General features: G+C 55.5%; 2 protein-coding genes across 3 annotated transcripts in view; both read right to left on the bottom strand.

Annotated features, from left to right (window-relative positions):
* Positions 1 to 4,172: 4,172 nt before the first annotated feature.
* Positions 4,173 to 5,244, bottom strand: LOC119946580. Its single transcript, XM_038767981.1, has one exon. The coding sequence runs from the start codon at positions 5,025 to 5,027 to the stop codon at positions 4,230 to 4,232; it is 798 nt and encodes a 265-aa protein (XP_038623909.1). The 5' UTR covers positions 5,028 to 5,244; the 3' UTR covers positions 4,173 to 4,229.
* A 6,546-nt stretch (positions 5,245 to 11,790) lies between these two features.
* TSPAN9 (tetraspanin 9) overlaps positions 11,791 to 19,434 on the bottom strand; it is a 44,973-nt gene continuing 37,329 nt past the window's right edge. For both annotated transcript variants that reach the window (XM_038768006.1, XM_038768004.1), the window contains exons 4-9: positions 15,724 to 15,915; positions 15,101 to 15,175; positions 14,588 to 14,689; positions 14,323 to 14,454; positions 14,087 to 14,170; positions 11,791 to 13,007 (exon numbers count right to left, since the gene is read on the bottom strand). In XM_038768006.1, coding sequence (XP_038623934.1) covers positions 12,936 to 13,007; positions 14,087 to 14,170; positions 14,323 to 14,454; positions 14,588 to 14,689; positions 15,101 to 15,175; positions 15,724 to 15,915 — 657 coding nt within the window. In that variant the 3' untranslated portion in view covers positions 11,791 to 12,935. The remainder of the gene's footprint in view (positions 13,008 to 14,086; positions 14,171 to 14,322; positions 14,455 to 14,587; positions 14,690 to 15,100; positions 15,176 to 15,723; positions 15,916 to 19,434) is intronic.

The raw sequence follows: 19,434 nt of genomic DNA, 5'->3' as shown, positions 1-19,434 counted from the left end.
TTCTTCCCCATTTCAGACATTGATTTCCTCCTGGGTTGGTGAGTCAGGTAAGGACTGGTCCAGGGCAGCTCCACCCTAGGCAGAAACCCTGAGATCCCTCGGAGCCACAAAGCTCACAGCTGCTCCCCTCACCCCCAGCCCCACTGGACCGGCCCTTGAGCTGACCGCAACTGGTCCACCCTCATTAACGATGGTTAATAAGGCCTTCCCCGGGGACACCCCAAAACCAATCCCTTGTCCAGCCTGAGGGGCCCAGGGGCTCGGTCATCCCTTCCTTTCAGTCCTTGCTGCCACTTTTGCCCCACCACGGGGAAAGGGACCTCCATCTGAAAGGAGGAGGCTACTCAGGCTTTTGGAGTCTTGAGCTCCCCCCAGCTCCAAAGGCCTCCTGGGAGGCCAAACACTTGCTACAATGCTCTGCACACAATAAGCACTCAATAAATACCATTCACTGATTAGTGCATTAACTGAAAGCATTTTTATCATTCCAACTTGTGCTTTTACAGCATCTGAGTGTTATTTCCCCATATGAAGAGAGAAGGCATTCCAGGACAGAGGCAGGATGTGGATGAGGGATTGGCGGTGAGATAGAGGAGATCAAGGTACAGGAAGTAGGTTGCCTGGCACATAGTAAGCGCTTAACAGATACCATAAAAAAAGGGCCACATCCGGCTCCTCGAGCAGTTCCACCAGCGTCACTTATGGACCAGGACTCAATACCTAATGGTGAGGTGAGATCATGGACAATGAAGTTCTGGAATGGACTCAGTCACCCAGCGTTGAAGCTCTGCTCACCTCAACACAGCTTTGCTGGGGAGGGGAAGTGAGAAGAATGAGTGAAGGTAGGAGACAGCTGCTGGTTGGGAAGCTGAAATTAAGAAACCAAAAGTCAGGAGGGCAGATGAAGCATTTCAATAAGAATAATAATAATAATAATTGGGGTGTTTGTCAAGCACTTATTGTGTGCCAGACACTGTATTTAGCGCTGGTACAAGCAAATTGGGTTGGACACAGTCCCTGTCCCATATGGGGCTCACAGTCTGAATCAACATTTTACAGCTGAGGAATCTGAGAAGCAGAGTAATGAAATGACTTGCTCACCATCACACAGCAGACAAGTGGCGGAGCCTGGATTAGAACCCACGACCTTCTGACTGCCATGTCTACTCTATCCACTATGCCCTCCTGCTTCCCAGGTCATGGTAAAACAAAGCATCAGACTGGAATGCATCCCAGCTGAAAACTGCGAGTCAGTGGCTAATGGTAGGACAATATGGTGTGCTGTTATAAAGAATAATTATAATCATAATGATTATGTTATTTGTTAAAGTGCTTACTATGTGCCAAGCACTGTACTAAAAGCTGGGGTAGATACAAGATAATGGGGTAAGAAACAATCTCTGTCCCATGTAGGGCTCTTAGTCTTAATTCCCATTTTACAGATGAGGTAACTGAGGCCCAGAAAAGTGAAGTCACTTACTCAAGGTCACATGGCATTCCCGTGGCGGAGCCAGGATTAAAATATAGGTCCTCTGACTCCCAAAGCCACGCTCTTTCTGCTAGGCCACGCTGATTCTCATGGAAATAGAGACAAGAAGCTGTTGCTATTGAGGCACTGTGCACAGTGTGATGCAATGATATCTCATGTCATGTGGAGGGTCCATAAAAGCAAGTAGCCCAGGTCGTTGGGTTGAGGGGTTAGCCTGGCCCAGGCAGCACTGGAGCAAGGCATCTAAAGCCAATGGAATCTCAGACAGAACTAAGTTATGTTAATTTGTGTTGAAATAGTACCTTTGGCTCTTTGAGCACCAACTACTCGGTGGCTGCCTTTCGTTGGGCTCTTTTGCACAAAAAGGTTCCCGATCCCTACTCATAATGTTAGAAGCAAAATTTTATTCCTAAAATTTTCATTGCAGAGCAAAACTAATTCATTGCCAGTTGACTAATCAACTGGTAGGAATAGATTCTGTCCTCCTTGCAGAAACAAGGAAACATAATAGGGAGATGTGTCTCCCCACTTAGGAGAGAGTCAAGCCCAAAAAAGGAAAGGTTCTTTTCCTCTTTGATCTGCAGCTGCTGATCCTGTCCTGAAATGTCCCAGTGAGGAAGACTCCTCCTCCTCCTCCTGCAGCTGACAATGACTCCAACTGTGTCAACCCTGGAGCAATATAACTCCAGGCAAAGGGAAAGATGACCACATATCCAGATCTAGATGTAGATTTTCCTCATCCATCTCTGTCGTATAATGGCCTGAAATGTGCTCAGAACAGCTGTATCCACAAAAGCATACAGGGCGAGTTCTTTTATCCCCTATAACCTCCATTTAACCATTACATATTTCTTCCGTTAAGATACACACTCTCCTGCAGCAGTCAGCATAGCCATGCCGGAAATGTATCTGGAATGAAGTAGTGAAGGGTTTAACCTTCACCCACTGTTCTAATCAGCTACCTGATTGACATGGTGGTATCCGTCAATAGCATCATCTTCAAATCTGAAGGGCAACTATAAATAGCGATGGCTCAGAATGCGAGGGGAGGGAATATGCCCTGCTGGGAACATCTGGCAGGAAAAATTCCTTGGAATGTTAAGTGACCCAGCAACCAGGCCTGGTAGGTCTCCTGCAAACTTGGAACCACTAGGCTACGCGAACTACTAATAACCCAGCTTTCTTCCCCTGGCTCTTGAGAAGGAAAACCAAAGGTCAAGCAAATAGGAATCACAGGTAGCCTGGACTACTGGAAAGCACACTAACTTGGGATTCTAATCTGGGCTCCACGACTAGCCTGTTGTGTGACCTTGGGTGGGTCACTTAACTGCTCTGGACCCCTGTTTTCCCATCTATAAAATGGAGATTAAATACCTGTTCTCCCTTCCCCTAAAACCATGAGCCCTGCATTGGACAAGGATTGCATCCAATGTGCTAATGCTGTATCTACTCCAGCACTTAGCACAGTGCTTGACACTGAGGAAGGCCTTAAAAAATGCCCCAATTCTTATTAATGGTAGGGAAACTGAACAGAAAAACTTGGATTATTTTGGGGTGAAATTATAATGGTGACAACACAGCTATCAGCTTGTTTCCCGGCATGATTCTGAGTTCTGGGGCTCCCCGGACCCGTGACCTCAAGCCGGCACCCCGCCTGCCCCCTCAGAGCAAAAAATCCTGCTTCCAAGATCCTAACCAACCTTTCCCCAGCTCCTCATTCAACACCTGCCCCCCAGATGGTCAGTCTTTGCAGAGCCGGAAGGCCGACACTCTGCTTGTCGGAGTCGTGGCAACTGCCACAGTCTGGGCAATTCCAAGATCTCCGGACCATGCTGCCTCAGAGTCAGCTCACTTTCCCCTGTTTTCTCCAACTCCTCTTGTTTCCCAAATTCTGCCAGCAAGGCACAATGGGGGCGTCCCGTCGAGCCGTTTTTCCAGCAGACACCCGGCAAGATGGAGTTGCTTCCTTTTGTCCTTGGATCCTGGATCTGGGCTCTTTTTTGCCAAGCTGCCAAGTGTCCCAAGCTTGCGAATTCTCCAACCGGCTGCTGCCAGAGGTGGCCAGGTAATAAACGGCCCCAGAAGCAAAGGAAAGAAGACTGTTGGCTTTTTCTCTATTGAATCTTCTGAACGTTTAATACAGTGTTCAACACACAGTAAATGTTCAGTAAAGACTGCTCTGGATTGACTGATTGATTGAGGATCGGAGCCACACTGACCTGCAGAAACTGCACACAGCTCTGAAGCCACTTCCAAGAGGCTCAGGTTGCTACTGGACATGGCCCAAACAAGTGGCCCGTGGCTAACTCCCTGTGACTTGAAGGGGATGTAGCCTCAATCAATATTTATTGACCACATTCTTTGAAGAGAGTACTGTACTGAGCACCTGGGAGAGTACAGTACACCTATTAGGCATGATCTCCACCCTCAAGGAATTTAGTCTCTAAGTGAGGGAGACAGACATTAAAATTAATTACAGGTAGGGGAAGCAACTGGGTTAAGGATGTGTACACCCGTTAGGATGCGGGGGGTGGGGGTTGGTGACAGGACTACCTAAGTGCTTAAAGGATGGGACTGAGTGCAGGAGAAAAACAGTTTGGAAGGGACAGAGGATAGACCCGAAGTGATGAGGAGAGTGGGGGCGAGGGGGCTGAGCAGTGGCAGGGCAGAAACTGGAAAGAAAGCACAATCTGTAGGTTTTATTAGGGGATTTCAGTCCAGCCCTGTAGGGAAAGGCCCATCAGCAGACATGGCCAGCGCCAGGGCTTAGGATGTGGGTCTCCAACGGCCGGCAGCAGTGCCGATGGTGACGGCTGCCCCCGCGAAGCAGGAAGCGTTGGATGCTGTACAGGAAGAAGAAGATGCAGACAAGGATGATGACCCCAGACAGCGTGGCCAGGAGGATAACTGACATGAGCTTCTCTGCCGTGCCCATGAGCTCACAGCGCAGGGGGCCCGGGCAGTGCACTGTGTGGCACCAGATGGACCCCCGGGACACCAGCGGTCGGTGGCTCTGCAGCAGCACCACCAGGAAGATCAGCTGCACCAGCAACTGCAGCAGAAAGTAGGCCAAGTAGGTGGCCAGCAGTGTCTTCTCCTGGTGCAAGTTGATGACCGTCTTCTTCTGGCAGAGCGAGGCCTCCTGGATGGCGGTCAACGAGCCTGTCTCTTCGTCCCCCCCAGGCACCTCTGGTCCGAGCCCCTGCCGACCCTGGGCCTGCTGGTGCAGCATCTGCACGACCAGGAATTCCATGGCCAGAAAGATGGATAGGAAGAGGAAGCCCACCAGGTGCCAAACCCCCAGGACGGGCTGGTTGAAGTGGCTCTCGAAGCACTCGGCCAGGCAGGCGGCCGACGGGTCCCCGTGGCACTGGAAGTCGCTGGCCAGATCCTCCCAGGACACCTGGCCCACATACACAATGCACACATAGAGCCCCACCAGGCAGAACCACAGCCTCCGGCCGATGTAGTAGCTGGTGGGGTCGGCTGTCATGGTCCGGATGAAGGGCTCCAGGCCCCCGACCTGCTTGCTGGGCATTGTGGAGACAACGGGTGGCCACGATGGGCAGCAGCGATGGGAGGGAGGCAGGCGGCAGTACGAGGGTCACCAAGGACAGGAGGAAGGCTGGGAGAGGCACCTGCTGTGTAAGCTGTTGGAGGTGGGAAGAGACAGAGAGACAAATAGAAATACAGAGCCAGAGAGACAGAGAGGGAGAGTGAGGCGGAGACAGAATGAGAACTAGGGAGACAGAAACACAGTCAGGGAGACAGAGACAGAGAGATGGAGGCGGAGAGAGACAAAGAGGGGTGGAGAGACAGAGTGGGAGACAGAGACAAAGACATAGGAAGACTGCACCCGAGGGGTACAGCCAGAGACACAGAAAGGGAGACAGTGAGAGACAAAGAGGGATGGGGAGACAGTCGAGAGACAAAGAGAGATAAAGATAGCGATAGAAAGAGCAGAGAAGGAAGTGGGAGATAAATAGAGGCAGAGAGACAGAAGGGAAAAAGATACGGATAGAGATTGGCGAGAGAGTGAGTCTCCTTTCATTCATTCAGTTGTATTTACTGGGTGCACAGCACTGTACTAAGCTCCTTTCCGTCTATGGTTCTGGCCCAGGATCTCCCTGTCCTGGTACTGGCTCATAAGCTCCTCGAGGGCAAGGGCCTTTAACTTTGACTTTTGTGGTAACTTCCCAAGAGCCCAGGAGGGCCAGCTCTGTGCCCACCGCCCCGGGGCACTTGGGAGCTGATACCACCGGGCAGAGACAGTCCCTGAGGCTTGGGGTGGTTGATGGCCTAACGAGGTGGGCGAAAGCGGAGACCTAAAGGGTTCGGTCTCCGGCAGGTAAAAAGGTGGGATAGCCGGCTCCCAAAGGGACAGAGTCGAAGCCAGAAGGAGACAAAGTTACTGGAACCCCACGACTGCGGTTGTTTGTGCATGGCAGCGGAGAGTGGGGAGGGAGTAGGCAGGAAAGGCCTTCCGGAGGAGGAGAAGGCTTTTAGGAAGCTTTGGTTGGCGGGAAGGATCCACTACATCGGTTCCCTGAAGGCTCGATTCCCTGTTATGCCGAGGGCTCCCGAGGTCGGAGTTTCTAGTCTCCCGCAAAGGCCTTCGGAAGGGGGAGACTGGCGGACTCTGCGCGGCAAAGACAAGTCCGAGGCGGGCCGAGAGTCGGAGCCTAAGGCGGCAAGGACTCAGGTGTCCTGAGCCCGTCCCCGCCCAGCCAGGACCCCGGGATCGTGAGCTGCCCCTCCGGGTTCTGCCCGAGCCCCCTCTCTCATCCTCCCAACGGTATCCCGGGGACCCCTCTCCCCGACTAGGCCCCAGCCCCCGCCGGCGCGACCCCTGGGAAGGGTCCCCGACACTCACCTCCGCCTCACCCTAGGCCGCAGGTCCAACCGTCCACCCCAACTGCCGTGGAACCCGCGGTCGCTCCCCCTCCCCGCCCCTCGGGGGGCCGGGCCCAGCCCGCTCCGACCTCCCCGGTCCACGGAGAAGCAGCTTGGCTCAGTGGAAAGAGCCCGGGCTTGAGAGTCAGAGGTCATGGGTTCGAATCCCGACTCTGCCACTTGTCAGCTGTCGGACCTTGGGCAAGCCACTTAACTTTTCTGTGCCTCAGTTACCTCGTCTGGAAAATGGGGATTAAGAATGTGAACCCCACGTGGGACAACCTGATCACTTTATATTCCCTCCCCCCGCGCTTAGAACAGTGCTTCGCACATAGTAAGCGCTTAACAAACACCACCATTATTATTATGATGAGCAGGACTCCAGCGCCCCAGGCCGGGCTCCAGGGCTGCCTCTCTTCAATGAACGAACTGGGATCACTGCTGTGTGACGGTTTATCAATTCTCGGCCCTGCCTGCTCACTCCGTATGGGGGTTCGTTCTTGCTAAAGTGGCTCCCTTTTTCTCTTGAGCCCACGGCAATCTGTGTCCGCCCATCTCTCTTTTTCCACCGTGAGCTCCCAAGAGCCCAGAACCACGTCCTGCCCCTATTAGAGCGCCAATACAGCGTCCCCACTAATCTCCTCCATTCTATTCTCCTTCCCTACTGTGTCCTCTGCAGTTGAGCCCGTACTCCCCAATGATAATAATTATTATTATGGTACTTGTTAAGCACTTACTATGTGCCAAGCACTGTTTTAAGCACTGGAGTAGATATAAGCAAAACAGACTGGGTACAGTTACTGTCCCACATAATAATAATAACAATAATGGTATTTGTTAAGTGCTTACTATGTGCCAGGCACTGTACTAAGCGCTGGGGCGGATACAAGCAAATCGGTTTGGACATAGCTCCTGTCCCGCATGGGGTTCGGTCTTAATCCCCATTTACAGATGAGGTAACAGGCACAGAGAAGTGAAGTAACTTGCCCAAGGTCATGCAGCGGACATGTGGAGGAGGCAGAATTAGAACCCAGGTCCTTCTGGCTCCCAAGTTCCTGCTCTATCCACTCATCCACGCCGCTTCCCTGGGCACTTTGGTACTCATCCCATTCCCCCACCCCTCGGCATTTAAATACATTATGCTCTTCTGTCCGCCCTACCTGTAATTAATATTTTAAGGTCGGTCTCACCCCTTAGACCGTCAGCTCCTTGGGGAAAAGAATCACATCTGCTACTTCCAGGGTGCACTCCCAAGCGCTCAGTACAGTGCTTCTGCAGCGTGGCTCAGTGGAAAGAGCACGGGCTTTGGAGCCAGAGGTCATGGGTTCGAACTCGACTCTACCACATGCCTGCTGTGTGACCTTGGGCAAGTCACTTCACTTCTCTGAGCCTCAGTTCCCTCATCTGTAAAATGGGGATTAAGACTGTGAGCCCCACGTCGGACAACCTGATCACCTTGTATTCCCCCAGCGCTTAGGACATAGTAAGCGCTTAACAAATGACATCATTATTATTATTATTCTGCACACAGCAGGCGCTCGGTCAATTTCACTGATTGAGTGATCGATTGCTTGGCTGGAGGAGGACCGAGTTGCAGATTCTCCGGGGCTCAGCCCAGCTCGCAGTAATAAAATAATAATAATAATAATAATAATAATAATGGCATTAATTAAGCGCTTACTATGTGCAAAGCACTGTGACCAGCAGAGTCAAAGCGTGGGGCGTAACAAGCGGCCGGAGGGTGTGTGACCTTCCCAGACTGAGCCCCCTCCTTCCTCTCCCCCTCGGCCCCCCATCCCCCCGTCTTACCTCCTTCCCTTCCCCACAGCACCTGTATATATGTTTGTACATATTTATTAGTCTATTTATTTTACTTGTACATATCTATTCTATTTATTTTATTTTGTTAATCTGTTTGGTTTTGTTCTCTGTCTCCCCCTTCTAGATCGTGAGCCCACTGTTGGGTAGGGACTGTCTCTATATGTTGCCAACTTGTACTTCCCAAGCGCTTAGTCCAGTGCTCTGCACACAGTAAGCGCTCAATAAATACGATTGATTGACTGATTGATTGATTGACCCTGCGGCTCCTTCCACTCCTTGGGTCCTGCCAGGGGAGGGCAGGGCAGGGCAGGGCAGGGCGGAGCGGCGCGGCCCGGCCGCTGGCCGCGGTGCTGAACTGACCCGGGCTCCCAGATCGCCCCCCATCTCGCCTGTCTCGCCGCTGACCCGTGGCTCGGTGGAAGGAGCCCGGGCTTGGGAGTCAGAGGTCATGGGTTCGAATCCAGGCTCCGCCACATGTCTGCTGTGGGACTTGGGCAAGTCACTTCACTTCTCTGAGCCCGCTACCTCATCTGTAAAACGGGGATTAAGATGGGGTGGTCCAGTGGGGGGGGGGCAACCTGGCATCTTGTATCTGGTACCCCCTGCCCCTTCTTCCCACCCTAACTGCCACCTTCAATTGCCTTTCCCCCTTCTAGACTGTGAGCCCGTTGTTGGGTAGGGACCATCTCTATATGTTGCCAATTTGTACTTCCCAAGCACTTAGTACAGTGCTCTGCACACAGTAAGCGCTCAATAAATACGATTGAATGAATGAATCTACCCCAGCACTTAGAACAGTGATCTGCACATAGCGCTTAACAAATGCCATTATTATTATTCTTACCACCTCTGGCCTGGAACACCCTCCCTCCTCAAATCCACCAGACAATTACTCTCCCCCTTCAAAGCCTTACTGTAGACACATCTCCTCCAAGAGGCCTTCCCAGAGTAAGCCCCGCTTTTCCTCATCTCCCACTCCCTTCCGCGGCACCCTGACTCGCTCCCTTTGCTCTTCCCCTCTCTCCCCGACCCATAGCATTTTTGTATATATCTGTAATTGTATTTATTTATATTGATGTCTGTCTTCCCCGCCTCTAGATGTGAGCCCACTGTTGGGTAGGGACCGTCTCTATATGTTGCCAACTTGTACTTCCCAAGCGCTTAGTACAGTGCTCTGCACACAGGAAGCGCTCAATAAATACGATTGAATGAATTCTCTTGCTGAATTGTACTTTCCCAAGTGCTTAGAAAAGAGCTCTCTGCACACAATAAGCGCTCAATAAATATGACTGAATGAATGAATGAGGGGGTCTCCTGGCTACCACCCACCTTCCTGGAGCAGATCAGAGCAGGATAGGGCTCTGAAGGTGAGGAGAGCGGTGGTCTGTTGGATGTGAAGGAGGGGGCTGCAAGCAGGAAGGACGACGAAATAATAATTACGGTACTTATTAAGCGCTTACTTTGTGCCAAGCACTGTTCTAAGCATTGGGGTAGGTACAAGATAATCAGGTTGGACACAGGACCTGTCCAACATGGGGCTCACACTCTCATCCCCATTTTACAGATGAGGGAACTCAGGCCCAGAGACATGAACAACTAGTGAACAGAGAAGTGACAACTAATGGGTTGAAGGGGATGCTACTCTCCCAAGCGCTTAAAACTGTGCAGTACACACAGTAAGCACTCAATAAATACGATTGAATGAATGAAAGTGAAGAGACTTGCCCAAGGTCACATAGCAGACACGTGGTGGAGCCAGCATTACAACCCAGATCTTTCTGACTTGCAGGCCAGTGCTCTATCCACTAAACCACGCTCCTAATCGACTGGCATTGAGGCCTAGAGGTCAATAGCCCTCAGCCACCTCACCAAGGCCACATTCGGGGTTAGCCTGAGCCCGCAGGTCACACTGAGCCTCCAAACAGCTCCTCTCAAGCCAGAGCTGGATCGAAAAACACCAATCCACAGGTCTCCAACACCATGGTGATTCCGACACACGATCCCTCCACTCCCCACACCCTCAACACGTTCTCAGGCCAGAAAGGAAGGGCAGAGGTGAAAGGTGAGAGCAGAAGGTCATGATGGGACTGCAGGCTGGTCCCCTCGCCAGTCTTCACTGGTAGCCCTGGGCCAAGCCCAGACCAGGCAGGATCAGGGGCTCAGGATTCTCACCCCCTGCCATCCATGTTCAGGGTATTAAATCCCCCCTCAGCGGCTGGGTGGAATATGCAGACGGGGCAGAAATGGTTTTGAGATCCCCACATCCCGGTGTGCCCCAAGCCTGGGGAACACACGGCAGAGGCTGCACCTTCTTGTCCCACTAGGCAAGGTCCCTCTGACCATCCCTCTGACCATCTACACCTGAAAGAAACACCGCACAGGAGAACTCCCCTAGTCTGGCCTCAGTCCAGGTGGACCCTAACTCCATGGACTCCGGGCCACTCGGGGCATACCAAGAAACAGACAGACCCTAATCCCATGGACCCTGGGCCACTCAGTGCACTCCTGGAACCAGGCAGACATGACCCAAGCCCCCCTGGTGCTGCAGCAATACCCTTCTGTGTGTGCCGTGGAGGCCGACTTGGTTCCATCTCGCTTGCACGGGTGCAGACCGGATTTCCCTGCCACACAGACCTAGCCACCAGGTTGCAGAATGTGATTCAGGTTGTGGGAGGTGGGGCATTCCAGGGATCCCTGGCTGAAAGGGTCGGTGGACAGAGGAGATCAAAGCACGAGAGGGTGGGTTGAGGCTGGGGAACGGCAGAGTTCAGGGGTCAGAGATCCTTTACAAAAACAGATTTTAAGAGGAGGCCAGATACCTCTGTTGTGCAAGGCTTTTTGCTGCTGGATTTAATAGAAATAAAGAATTGCATTGATAGGCATAACCTCCCCACCCCTCCAAAACGCTCCCTACAATTTGAGCTAGAACCAGCCCCATGCCAAAAAATCACCTCACCACAGTCTCTCCAGCTAGCCTCTCTGCTCAGGCCCCCATCACATCACCCCTCCTTCCCACACCAACCTCAGCCTCTCACCAGGGGCTCCCACAACTGGGAAAGGGCAGAAAAGGCAAGTGTTGACAGTTAGGGGGACATCTTGGAGGACTCAGATAAAATAGAATGGGAATATTAAAGGGGAAAGGCAGAATTTGAACTCACCACCCCAAGCTGGGTTTCCAGGGCAGTGTGTCCCCAGTGAGGCAGTGCTCCTACTCCACCAAAACCTGGCTGCTTCCTCCCCCTGGGTCCACAACCCCCACCCCCCTCCCACCACAGCCTCTAGTTTGCCCTTGGGGGAAGGGAAGCCAACATTAAAGGGCTGTGTGGTCAGATAGAAAGGAGGAATAGGGGATGGGAGGCAGAGCTCTAGGGAGCGCCCTGTAGTAGAGAGCTGTGTTGCTGGAAACAACCCTCCCCTGAGACCATTAATCCAGAAAGGTGTCTGAACCGTGGCGACAGGTGATCATCACTTGGGGAGGGGGGCATCCAGCACCCCAAGAACTTTGGGGATGGGGTGGGAGGTAGGGGCTTCTCAACTGGCCCTGCATCTCCCTAGACCTCCTGCATCTTGGCCCCCCAACCCTACCCTGTCCTCCCAAGCCCTACTGCTCCCCCCACCCTCGGTAACGTAGTTCTTGAGCCCAAACCCCCATTCAGGGGTCATGGGCGGGAACAAGGGGCAGGGGGCTCCAGAGGAGACAGGGCAGCCCCCCACACTTGACCTTTCCTTTGGAAAGCAAACAAAGAAAAGCCCTCTTCCCTCCCTCGACAGTGAGGGTAGATGAAGACGGGGGAGGAGAGTCCAGGGGAGCAGCAGAGTGGAGAGGTCAGAGTGTCCCAGCAGGAACAGCCAGGGGTGAGAGAAGACTCCCGGAAACACGGACGAAGGGGAGGAAAGGAGGCGGCATAGAAGAAAGACAGAAAGTCCTGGTCTCCCCTTTCCCCAGCACAGGTGGATAGAGTGGACCGAGCAGTGCACCTGGTCATCTTTCCTTCCTCCCGACCAGATCTCAATGGCTGACTCAGTGTCCTGCGCCCTCGCTGGCCGGCTGCCCTCCAGACAGACCCTCTCCCCCCCCTGGTATCCCCCTGTCTTCATGCAAGAGGGGGTGACAGGTGTTTGTTGGGTCCAGACAGGTGCCCCATCCCAGCCACTGACCAGAGAAATAAGAGAAATCAAGACATATAAAGTTGTAAGTCACAAAGCTAACCCTAAACGTAGCTCGAGGACCGGAAGACCCCCGGAATAATTGCCATCAGAATAAAATCTTAAAAAACGTGAAGCTAGGGAGTTAATGGGGGTCCCAGCCCCAGCCTTTGGGGGCTCGCGGGGGAGGGGGCTCCTCTTGCTCCCAAGTACTCCAGGTGGGAACAAAGGAGGAGCCGGGGCACGAGTGTTCTGAGAAGGGGGACCGGGCTAGAGACCTCTGTCTCTGGGTGTTCTGTGCATGGCGGGGGACTTGGGGTCCAGTTCCTCCCGGCCCCCGACTCTTCTTTGGCAAATGAATGGTGGGAGAGGTCAGCGGCCCACAGGCCCCTGCCCTGCTCCCAGCCCAACCCAGGGAGGAGTCCGAGGGCGGGGCAGGTCCCGGCCAGCTGGGGTGGGAGGCAGAGGGGATGCCGGCCGGCTTGGGTGGAGAGTGGGGCAGCGGTCCGGAGCGGGCAGGGAGGGAGGGTGGGGAAGGCACCCGAGCTCAGATCCTCTCCTGGCACGGGGGGTTCTGGGCGGACTCTCAGGCGTCGTATTTTTTCCCGGTGCGATGGATCTGCTGGAAGAGCGTCATGGAGAAGGCCATGCCCAGGACCTGCCGGAGAGAGGGAACAGCTGGAGCCACACCGCTCAGGCCCGGTGAGCCGATGCGTCTGTGTGTGTGTGCATATGTGTGTGTGCGTGCGTGCGTACATTTGCACACACGTGTGCAATGTGGAGCTTCCTTCCCTCAGAATTTGGGAGAGGGACCGGGACAGCTGGGAAAACTCGGGCTACCACAGCCTTGAATACGCTGCAACTCCCATCAAGGACTCTTGGCCCCTCACTGGGACTCCTACTCTGGATTGGGCCGGCTGCCCGAGTGACAGCGGCCAGATTTTAGCCATGGTGGGGGAGGCCAGGGGACAGGAGGGAGGCTGGGAAGGAATCACGGGAGGTCGGGAGGAAGGGCTCAATTATGAGGGAGAGGGGTGGTAGAGGGCAAGATTCTCGCCCTTTGTCTGCTGCTAATTCAAGATGGGGTCGTAACTGGGAATGGGTGTTGGGAATGGGGTCAGGGTGTCAGAAAATCTTTCCCTGAAAAGAGAAGTAGATTTGAGAAGTAAAATTAGGAAGCAGGACCATTCTAGGGTTGGTTGGGAGTTGAACCAGGATTGTGAGATGAAGTTTCCAGTGCCTAATCAGTGTTGCTGGTGTCTTTACTCGCTTCAGTGGGGGATGTCAGAGGTCTGATTGAGACATGTATAAATAACAGAGATGGTTAACAGCTCCCGTTAACCCTCCTGCTAAAGTTGGGCGGCCCCAGGCACGACCCTCTCCCTGACACCGCACTGTCCAGCCTGGACCAATTGAACCTGCTTGATGATCTTCCCTAACTTGTCACATGAAGCTTTGCATCCCACCAGCCACCTCATCTGACCTCCCCTCGCCCCTGGGAGGTGGGTGGAGAGGGTGGGGCAGAGAAGGAGACTGAGGTCCAGAGAAGGTGGGTGTGACTTGACCGAGGTCCCAAAGCACAGGCTGGGGGTGGAACTGGAACTCAAACCCGTGACTTCTGATCTCCAGCCTGGGCATTTTCCACCAACCGTCCAGTGGGGGACAGGGAGGGGAGCATAGCAGGGACTGGTGGGGGGTGAGGAAGGTGGGGTCCCCCACCCCTCCGGGGGTTCATACCTGTGTGATAAGGATGCACATCCCGACTGTCCCCAGCACGTGCCTGTTGTCTTCAAACCACATCTTCACTTTCTCATAGCAGCCCTGGCAGGAGAGCGAGAGTCCCTGCCACTCTGCCCAGTCCCTGCCACTTCCTCCTCCGCTCTAGTCACTGCCCTCCCAGCCCATGGCCTGCTTCACCCTCCTCCCCATGCCACCGCCCCTGCCCCAGGGCTTCGGCCCCACCCTTGCCTTACCGTTTTCCACACTAGTGTGGTGGAATTGCGCCCACAATCCTGGGAGTTCTCCATGCAGCAGCGGTCGGGGACTGTGTTTTCCCCCAGCACCGGAAACCAGTCTGTGAAGTCTGTGACACCACAGCACCGCATCTTGTGGGGGTTGGGGGTGGGGGATGAGGTCAGGTGCCAATTGCAGTCCCCTGGTCATACCCCCTCCTTCCACCAGCCCACCCCATTCCTCCCCTAGCCCCACCCATGGCCCCAGTCCCAGGCCCGCACCCACCTCCGCCTGGATGATGTTCCAGGCATTCTTCAAGCCCACGTTGTTTTCCGTGTTGTACAGCTGCAGCCCCTCCTTCAGGTCCCGCTTCGCATTGTCGTTCACCTTTCCGGGGCGGGAGGACATTGGTCAGACCCAGGGGTCACACATGGCTGGGTGCTGGTTGTGGAGGGGCGGTCAGAACCCCGGGAGAAACAGATTCCTCGGCCTTCTCTGTGCTGATCCCAACCTACTGGTTGGGAAGTTTTGCCTTGGCTGGTTCTCACTTAGATCCCTCTTGCCGCTGAGTGCAGGCTCATTTGTTCTGCTCTCAAAGGAGTCCTATCCACTGCCCCATCCACCCACAGCTTTCTGGAAGATCAGGAAGGTGGAGACCCCAAGGCTCAGGCCCCACAGGGTCTGCCAGTTCCAGGAGGAAATGGATCCTGCCCTGGCTCCAAGTGGTAGCTCCAGTCCCAGACCCTTGACCTGATTCCAACCCCTAAACCCGACCACCGATTGCATGCCACACCTCACCGTGTCCATGTAGACGAAGAACAGGGTGAGGAGAATCAGCTCTGCCAGGAGGACGACCAGGAGGACAATGAAAAACTGCAACAGAGGAATGGAGCGGGGTGACCAGGGGCCTCTGTGCCCAGAGAGGGGGCTGCCCTGCCAGGGTCTCTGAATCCTGGGGTTAAGGGGCAGGACCAGCTGGCACGACGGGGGCAGTTGGGTAGGAGGCAGAGGGATGGTCAGTTATTAAAGACAGGGCAGGCTTGGGAGTCAATGGCGAGGGGGAAGGGGATGGGGAGGGAGGGCGTGGGCAGAGGAGAGGCCATGAAGGGGAGGATGTGTAGTGAGAGACAGATAAAGGGAAGGTGGAAAGGAGCAGGGAGTATGGGAGGGGAGAGAAGGATGTGGGGAGAATGGAGTGGAAGGAATTAGAGGTGCAGGGAGAATATGCGGGGAGAAAGGAGGGCAGCAAGGATGGAGGGGAGTGACTGAGGGGTGTGGAGAGGATCTGAGGGGAATGAGGGACACGGGGGCACAGAGGAGCAAGGGATGGTATGATAGATACGGGAAGGGTGTTGGGAGGATGCGAGTGGAAGGAAGGGCACGGGGAGGGTGGCAGGGTGACGGCCCACTCCCTCACTCACACTAAGCAGCAGGCATTTGTTTTCCTTGATGGCCCCCAGGCAGCCCAGGAAGCCGGTCACCATGACGACAGTGCCAAGAGCGATGACCAGGTTGGCGGCCGACAGCGAGGGGAAGCTGGGCGAAAAGGTGGCGAAGTTGCCTTGGGACACCGACAGCCAGATGCCAACGCCGAGTAACCCACAGCCACACAACTGAAACAGAGAGGGCGGCGCAGGCAGAAGTGGGTGCGGGAGGTAGTGGAGGGACAGACAGAAGTGAGCACGGGGCAGGGGTGGATGTGAAGTCAGGGTGGGCACAGGTGGCCTCCCCACTCACACCCCATTCCCTCCCCTGGGGGGGCTCCCCCAAACGTGCAGCACCTGCAGACTCGTGACCGTTGCCCGGGGCCGCCACCAGGGGGCGCAGCAGACACCCACCCACCCCCCACCCCCTCAGGCGGGTGCCAACTTCATTCCCTTCGTCCAGTGTCCCACCGTCTCCCTCCCCCAGCCCGCCCCGCCCTGCGCCACTGCCCGATTTTCTCTATTAATCAATCACACAACGCCAAGTCCCTGTCCGCTGGGCGGAAGATGGATGGGGCACAGACCAGATGCTGCAATGAGCTAACGACACAAGGGCCCCATTGCTTCAGAATGGCTCATTCTCCCTGCCCCAGCCGGACACACAAATTCAGGGAGGGGCGGAGGGGGAGGAGGAAAAACAGGAGGAGCGGGCCAGGATCCCCTAGGTCTGTGCACTGCCGGCCTCACCTCCAGCCCCAACCCTGCCCCCTTGGGGTCTGGCCCACTCCACGGGCCGGAGAGAGGGGCAGGGTTCTATGCAAGGTCCCCCAGTGGGGTGTAAGAGTGCCAAGTCAAAGCCAGCCCCATCCCAGCCTACTCTGGAGAGAGCTAGAGGAGTGGCGGGTTGGGGAATCAGAGGGCCCGGTGGGTGGGCGTGGGGCAGGCAGCGAGAGGGGAGCTGAGACAGCAGAGATGGGGCTGGTGGGAGGCCCTACCCCTGCCCTGGACCCGCGTGGGGATGGGCGTTGTGCCACTTCCTAGGGAAGGGGTAAAGCAAGCACGGCCAGGCGTCCCCCTCCCAACCCAGTGGGTGCAGGGCCAGTCTGGGCTGGAGCCGGCCCTGCAGGCAGGCAGGGAAGGCCAAGGGTCAGTCACAGAGTTGCACTATCCACTGCACTACACTGTATGCAGAGTACTACGCTGGGTGCCTGCTGTAGAGCGCTATTCCGAACATCCCATGCATTGCGTGGTGCTGGGTGCCGGCTGTGTGCAGTGCAGAAGGCTGGGCACCTGCAGCGAGCGAAGCACTGGAGTTTGGTCGTTAGGTGCAGAAGGCGTCATGCTACAACCCTGTGGAACTACGACTGACTACAGAGCAGGACCCTGTAGGGACCCCGGCTGACTCATCAGAAGGCTAGACCACCCCCTACCCTGTGTCTATGGGTGCCGGGCCTGACGTCTGCGTCCGCAAGGAAGCCTCCCGCACCCCTCAGACCTCACGGCCTCTCCAGCGGCCCCCACCTGCCTCTGAGGAAATGAAACCAGCTGAACCCTCGAGGCTTCAAATGCGGAAGGACACACGCAGGTGGGGGGTTACATGAGCAGGGTTTGGGGGGTGGAAAACACAGCAATGAGAGCGGAGAAACGATCCCAGCATTTTCATAGGAGACCTGGAGAATTAATCTGCTCCCACTTTTGCTTGTTTGACAAAGAAAAAAATGGGGGGGGAGGCGGGAGCGAGCAAGCGAGGGAAAAGGGTAGCAAGGAAGGAGGGAAGGGAGGGAAGAAAGGGAGGGAAGGGAGGGAGCGAGCGAGGTGGGGGAAGGGAGGGAATGAGCGAAGGAGGCGGGGAGAGAGCGAATGAAGTGGGGAGGGAGGGAGGGAAGCCCAGCAGAAGACAAGCATCTGCACTCAGATTCTCCGCTGCCACCCCCTTGCCCCCACTGATGGAAGCCCCGAGGGAGAGGTCACCCCAAGGTGGGTCGGGGGAGTATCCAGTCTCAGTCCAAAGATCCTGGGGCCTTCCCACCCCACCTGACCCAGACTTAGAGAAACCAGGCTGAGAGGAGATCAGTACACATCTAAAAAAGGCTTGCTAGGGCTAGAGTGCTGGGCTGGGCAGGAAGAAGACTGGCAGGGCAAAGGGAGGACGGGCAGGGCAGGGGGAGGATGGGCAGAATAGGGGTCATCATCTATTCATAGCGCACGCACAAGCGCGCGCGCACGCGCACACACATACAGTCACACACGCCCGCATGCACCTCCGGCCACCCGGAGACCAGACCCGAGGGGTCACAAGAGTCCTGTGCAGGGGCCAACCAGGCCCACGTGTAACAGTTCGGCCCTCGCGTGTGGGCACTGTCTCTCTGATGGTTGTGGGGTTCCCCCAGAGCTTCCACTATGTGCACCCCTGGCTCCAATGGCACTTAGCACCTTTAGCCCCTCCCACCAAGCCTCCCGATCCACCCCAGGGCCCAGACTGAGCCCCCTCCTTCCTCTCCCTCTCCTCATCTCCCCCGCCTTACCTCCTTCCCCTCCCCACAGCACCTGTATATATGTATGTTTGTATGTATTTATTACTCTATTTTATTTGTACATATTTATTTTATTTATTTTATTTTGTTAATATGTTTTGTTTTGTTGCCTGTCTCTCCCTTCTAGACTGTGAGCCCGCTGTTGGGTAGGGATCGTCTCTATATCTTGTCAACTTGTACTTCCCAAGCGCTTAGTACAGCGCTCTGCACACAGTAAGCGCTCAATAAATACGATTGAATGAATGAATGACTTGACCGCTGGGGTCACAACCCATCCTAGGGGGGTCACAGCTCTTCAAGTTCTTCCCTCCCTGCAGTTTCCCTTCAACTGCGAATTTGGCAGCATTATCTGCGTGCAGAGTGCCTAGCTGAGTACCCGCCGGATGCAGGGTGCTGGGCTGGGCAACTGCTGAGCACAGGACACTGTTCTGGGTGCCTGCTGTGCTGGGTACTGACTGCATGCAGAGCACTGGACTGGGGTAGAATAAGCCATGATGGTGCCCTACAGCCCCGAGCTGCAGTGTGGAAGGGCAGATGAGGGCACAGGGCCCAGTAGTTGCCCCCCAAATCCCGCATCCCCACCAGGGCCCCTCATTCTGGGACCCGGCCCTTCTCTCACCCCGCCCCCTCGGTTTAAAATAGCCAGGCAGTGGAACCTGGCCGAAGCCCTACTCAGGCCGCTGCCACTACCCGCCGATGGAAGGTTTTATTTCCAGCCCTGGGACTGTGGCCGGGGGCCACCGGCCGACCATCAGCTGACTCCAACATCAGGAACCCCTTCCCACCTTCCAGGGCCTGCCAGGCCAGCCTGGCCCCCTCCCCACCGCAGGGCCCAGCCCCTTGTAGCTCCTTTCCTGGAGGTTCGCAGCAGGGGAGGGGGCCCAGAAGGGCCGGCGGCAGCAGGGGCAGCTATATAAGGGCCAAGGGGGCTGGCTGGGGGCCGAGGCCATGCACGGCAGCCTGGGACTGGAGCCCGGGCAGGGAGATTCCAGGGCACGGGGGTGGGGGTAGGGGAGCGTGATGTCACCTACCAGCTGGCTCAAGGGTCCCACGGGCTGCATGCCCTGCCTCAAGGTGATGTCACATTCTCCCAGGGATGGCAGAAGGGGGAAAAAGGGTCCCCCAGACCAGTCCCGCTCAGAGCCTCCTGTTAAAGGACGGACCCCCGGGGCTC

The sequence above is a fragment of the Tachyglossus aculeatus genome, chromosome 27 (genome assembly GCF_015852505.1).
Source record: "Tachyglossus aculeatus isolate mTacAcu1 chromosome 27, mTacAcu1.pri, whole genome shotgun sequence".
Classification (NCBI taxonomy): Eukaryota; Metazoa; Chordata; class Mammalia; order Monotremata; family Tachyglossidae; genus Tachyglossus; species Tachyglossus aculeatus.
Note: the sequence above shows the minus strand (reverse complement) of the source record. Positions and strands in the feature narration are given on the sequence as shown.